At 38.2% G+C, this 6,000-nt stretch overlaps 1 protein-coding gene across 26 annotated transcripts in view; it reads right to left on the bottom strand.

Annotated features, from left to right (window-relative positions):
* Nucleotides 1-1,474: 1,474 nt before the first annotated feature.
* LOC128249665 (protein mono-ADP-ribosyltransferase PARP15-like) overlaps nucleotides 1,475-6,000 on the bottom strand; it is a 62,590-nt gene continuing 58,064 nt past the window's right edge. For all 26 annotated transcript variants that reach the window (XM_089338137.1, XM_089338652.1, XM_089337872.1 and 23 more), the window contains one exon: nucleotides 1,475-3,017. In XM_089338137.1, coding sequence (XP_089194263.1) covers nucleotides 2,749-3,017 — 269 coding nt within the window. In that variant the 3' untranslated portion in view covers nucleotides 1,475-2,748. The remainder of the gene's footprint in view (nucleotides 3,018-6,000) is intronic.

Below are 6,000 nucleotides of genomic sequence, written 5' to 3'. Positions count from 1 at the left end.
CAGATACACTCACCCACACACTGTCTCATTGACACTACCTCACACTGTCTCATTTACATTGCCTTGAACGGTCCCAGACACAATGACTGATGCTCTCTCAGATACACTCACCCACACACTGTCTCATTTACTTTGCCTTGAACTGTCCCAGACACAATGACTGATGCTCTCTCAGATACACTCACCCACACACTGTCTCATTGACACTACCTCACACTGTCTCATTTACATTGGCTTGAACTGTCCCAGACACAATGACTGATGCTCTCTCAGATACACTCAACCACACACTGTCTCATTGACACTACCTCACACTGTCTCATTTACTTTGCCTTGAACTGTCCCAGACACAATGACTGATACTCTCTCAGATACACTCACCCACACACTGTCTCATTGACACTACCTCACACTGTCTCATTTACTTTGCCTTGAACTGTCCCAGACACTATGACTGATGCTCTCTCAGATACACTCACCCACACACTGTCTCATTGACACTACCTCACACTGTCTCATTTACTTTGCCTTGAACTGTCCCAAACACAATGACTGATGCTCTCTCAGATACACTCACCCACACACTGTCTCATTGACACTACCTCACACTGTCTCATTTACTTTGCCTTGAACTGTCCCAGACACAATGACTGATGCTCTCTCAGATACACTCACCCACACACTGTCTCATTGACACTATCTTACACCTGTCTAAGAGATATATATATTTAACACCCAATTTGATAATTTATCTTATCTTACGGCATTATAATGGTCTTGAAGAAGCAATGTGTCATTGTTGTTGCTATTGAAATATTTTTCTTTCATAAAACAATTCCCAAACATGTCTGAATTTAACGTTTAACATCATCACTTATGTCTATACAGTGGCAGACATGTTTATAGGAGATGAATTATTTTACAATATTTATTTACTTTTATTTGTATCTGTTCACAGTTCAAAACTTTGTTGTTGAATGTGTCTTCCCATGATTGCAGTGCCAACAAATACCAGTGGCCTTCTTGACTCAAATCAATTATCCATATTCTTTACCTACAGGTTTGTCACCTTTTAAGCAATCAAACTGTTTTCTTATATTGAAACTGGTTTTGATAGGAAATAAAATATGTGAATCGCTAACAGGTATTTGAGGTAACATGTACCATATAGAGTCGTTAAGAGGTATTTCAGGTAAGATGTACCATATCCAGTCGTTATGAGTTATTTGACATATGATGTACCATATAGGATCGTTAAGAGGTATTTGAGGTAAGATGTACCATATAGAGTCATTAACAGGTATATGAGTCAAAATAACACCTTTACCAAATTTAGTGGCTAAGAATAGAAAAAAGATGTGCGTGTGTGTGTGTATATATATATATATATATATATATATATATATATATATATATATATATATAGTTGGAATTTACAAAAAAAGAAACAAAAGAAAAGACAAAAAACAGTGTGTAAGCAACAAACAGATGTATTAGTTTAATGCTCGGGAAATGAGAAAGCCTTTTACATTTCGAGCCTACGCTCTTCAGCAGAAAGGAACACAGAAATAAACAGGGAGAGAGAAAATAAAAAAGGTTTAGTGACCAGCGATCAATCATGGTGAATAATATAAATATACATACATATATATATATATATATATGATGATCGTTTCGTCTTGAGAAATGATGAAATAGAGTCGTTAACTGTTATTTGAGGTAAGATGTACCAAATAGAGTCGTTAACAGGTATTCGAAGCAAGGTGTTTCTCTGAGCACACCTCTGTATCATTTCCGTTCCTTTATACAACCATAAATAAATAACTCTGCTTCACAGCCTGGCCATTAGTGAATGGATGAAACAGAAACATATTCAAATGTGTGTCTGCAGATGATTAGAATGCAAATTATGAAAAATAATATAAGATTAAATTTTAATTAGAGAGAGAGAACAAGGCCAGCAATTTCATGGGAGCGGGTGAGTTGATTATATTGACCCCCAGTGTTCAGCTGGTACTTATTTTATAGGCCCCGAAAGGATGAAAGGCAAAGTCAACCTCGATGGAATTTGAACTCAGAACGTAAAGCCAGAGGGATTGCTGCTAAGCATTTTGCCCAACATGCTAATGGTTCTGCTGGCTTGCCCCCTTCAGCCTGCGTTTTATATTAAAAGGGTAAAGACCCCTTTCAGTCATGAATGACCATGGGATTGTACCTAGAAAGTTCTCCTCCCAGGCACAAGTCCACGCAAGGTTTGTTTATGGAAGACCAGCAGTCACCCATCCATACCAGCCTCCCCTCTCTCCGCACCACCAATGTTATCCAAGGGAAAGGCAAAGGCCAATACAGCTTGGCACCAGTGATGTAATAACACACAGCCTGCTCTGGGAATTGAACTCATTACCTCATGATTGTGAACCCGATGCTTTAACCACTGAGCCATGCATCTTCATGTATTTTAATATTTAGCAATAATTCTTTCTCAAGTAAAAAATGACAACAATATTGTGTGAATGATAGAAAAATATTGTTTTGAATAGTTTTATTCTTAGAAAAGACCATAGGATTGCACCTAGAATTAGAGAATTTCCTGTATTTTCTGTTTCTTTGTTTTGTTTTGTTTTTTCTTTGTCTTTCTTTTGTTTTGTATTTTCTGTGTCTTTCTTTTGTTTTGTTTTTTTCTTTGTCTTTCCTTTGTTAAATTTATTTCTGTTTACATCATATGTATTTTATGAATTCCAATTATATTCAATAATTAGAGAATGTAATCAAGTAATTAGGATATGCTTGAGAGTCATGAAAAATAACATAAATACTGGGTTTTTGAATATTATCAACAGCAGAATTGTAAGAATCCTGTAAAACTTTTAATCCATGTTGTCCTTGCATCACTTTTCCCACAAGAACACTGCATTTGTATATTCTCTTTATTCTGTAATGGTCAGGAGTAGAATAGGTATCACTTGCAGAATAACGGATGTCTTCGGCAAAATAAACACCTTCACCATATACTGTGGCTAGGAATAGAAAAAAAAAGATATATATATATATATATATATATATATATATATTTATATAATTGATATTAGAAATAAAAATATAAAATAAACAGAATTGGAAGTCCTAAAACTCTGTAACACACACACACAGGGGTTCATCAAGGATCAGTCCTTAGTCCCCTCCTTTTCATCATTGTCCTCCAGGCCATAACAGAGCAATTTAAGACCAGCAACCCTTGGGGACTACTATATGCTGCTTCTCTTGCCCTCATAGCAGATTCCATATCAGAACTAGAAGAGAAATTCCAGGTGTGGAAGCAAAACCTGGAATCTAACTTAGCAATTGCTAAGGTCCTAGCAAGCAAGAAAACTGACAGGACATCCCCAACTCAGGTAGGTGGCCCTATTCAATTGGTAGGAAAAGTGTAGGCAGGAACTCCATACTGTGCACCCAGTGTAAGCTATGGACAAACAAGAGGTGCAGTGTATTAATAGGAAGGTTAGCAGAGAAGATAGTTTTCGTATGTGCAAAATGCACAGGGTCCTTAAAAACTTTAGGGATTTGAGAAATTGATTTTCTCAAATGTTCTGGAGGCTCATTAGAGGTAGTAGATAACTTCTGCTACCTAGGGGACCAAACTAAAAGTGGGGGAGGATGCAAGAAGAGTGTGATGGCTAGAATAAGTATAGGGTGGAGAAAATTCAGAGAGCTGTTACTTCTGTTGTTCATGAAAGGTTTCTCTCTCTGAGTGAAAGGAAGATTGCCTGATGCTTGTATGTGGACAGCAATTCTACATGGTAGTGAGAGATGTGGGCCCTGAATTCAGAGGACATGTGAAGGTTAGAAAGGAATGAAGCTCGTACGTTCCACTGGATGTGCAATGTAAGTGTACAGGTTCAACAGAGTGCCACTGTTCTGAAAGAGAAGTTAGGCATAAGAGGAATTGGTTGCTGTGTGCAAGATGCATGTCTTCAGATCTTGTTTTTCACTTTAGGCAATTCTTACTGAAATCCTGGGACCTTCAAGCTGACAAGAATTTTAGGTAGTGATCTAATGGGGACAATCCCTTGTGCTTGACCTTTTTTCTTAGTCTGTGCATTTGAAAACAAGCCATGAGGCCTTTTCTCTTTCCATTTTGAAGAGAGGTTATAGGATACTGGCTATTAGGGTCTGACGAGATGTGTAAAGTGAAGCACTTTATGGATGCAAAACCCTGGTTAACCCTAACTAACATTCTCTGAGATCCATATGTATATATATCGTCCTATGTAAACAAACAAGTTTGTTTTTGAAGCGTTAAAATGTATTGTAGAACAAGTAGAAAGATTTTTTTTATTCAATGCATAAATACTGAACAGTATATATATATATATAAAGGATAAAATTCTTTTAAGAGCAGAAAAAATTTGCTGGCAGCCAGCCATGAGAATTGAACTCACACTCCTCTAATATTCGGTTGGAGTGCTCTACTCTTTAAGCTAAACTGCCCAACTGGAAAATTCCTCTGCAAATTTAGAAATTATAAAGTCATACAGAAACACTAGATGTCATGTAGATTACGTCCTATGTAAACAAACAAGTTTGTTTTTAGGGAGTTGAAATGTATTGGAGAACAAGTAGAAAGATAGATTTTTTTTATTCAATGCATAAATACTGAACAGTATATATATATATATATATATATATATATATATATATATATATATATATATATATTTAATTATATGTATTTCTTCTATCTTAATGAATAATAATTCTTCGGATAGAATAAATGGGTTAATAGAAACCAATGTAGCAAAGAATACAAAATAACTTTGGTGTTGTTCCTGTTTTTAAGGCAGGAACTCCTTGAAATTTTGGGTATTTGAGTATATTATATATATAAAGGATGACTTTATAACTTCTAAAGATGTCTGGAGAGTTCTAAGGAAGAAAAGACTCAACTTCTGTAAAATTAGAACGGAGACCATGTATATTGAAGAATGCAATAGTAAAAAGAGCAAGTGATTTATCTGAGTCTGGTTTGCAATTTTGTTTACTGGAGACCACCATGTCGAATTGATTAAGAAAAAAAAAAAAAAAGGACCAGCCAGGGATGATTTCCACCTTCAGTAAGGAAGTAATCAGCTTCCTTATAATATTCCTGCAGACAAATTAAGTATGACCTCAGAAAGCCCAATGGGTGCTGTGGTAACGTTTCTCCTAGTGACGTCAGCATCAACCATTTTCGCCAGATACAGGGTCCTATCCACCCCCAAGTGGTGCATAGCATGTAGCTCCTTCAGTTCGGAGTCACCCAGCCGACACGCTGCCGCTATCCCTTTCCTTGCTTCCTCCGGTTCCTCCAGCCACGCCCTTTTCACCCTGGTCAGTGCATCCGCCCTGTTTCTTTCCGAAGGCATGAAAACCATGTTCAGCTTCAGTCCGAACTCGGCGATCAGCTCTCCCAGAACTCCTAGGCGGCGTTTCACCAACATCTCCGCCGCACCTTTCCTCGACTGCGAGTCTGTCTTGCGGTATCCAATCCTTGAAGCTTGCCCCGACCCAAAGTACACCAGGAATAGCAGCTGCCTCTCCCAAACCTAGACCGTCGCTTAACACGTCTTGTCCTGACCACAACCCCATTCGAAAAGGGCACGAATCCCGATCGAGGCTCCCTCTGCCCTTTTCCCCCTTCCGGTCAGCCTCCCCAGACACTGACGTCATACCACAGATGCAGCTACAGGAACACTCATCCATGTGCGACTACAGGATACACCGATATTATACAACTGTTGAAAGAGCAGCCTCTCCATGCGCTACCAGAGAGTTCGAGCTCCTAACCACCGGGTGGAAGTAGCAACCAGAAAACTACACAATCCGGTACCTTCATCTAGATCAACAACAAGAACAGAGAAACATGAAGACCAAATGAACCAGATAACAGACCTCATCAGAGGCTAAGACAGGCATTCAAAGCCCCAGCCAGAAAACAAGGCTCATAAATCAGCCTCTATTCAA

Source organism: Octopus bimaculoides, chromosome 1 (genome assembly GCF_046866305.1).
Source record: "Octopus bimaculoides isolate indiv1 chromosome 1, ASM4686630v1, whole genome shotgun sequence".
Lineage (NCBI taxonomy): Eukaryota > Metazoa > Mollusca > Cephalopoda > Octopoda > Octopodidae > Octopus > Octopus bimaculoides.
This window is presented reverse-complemented; position numbering and strand designations above follow the sequence as displayed.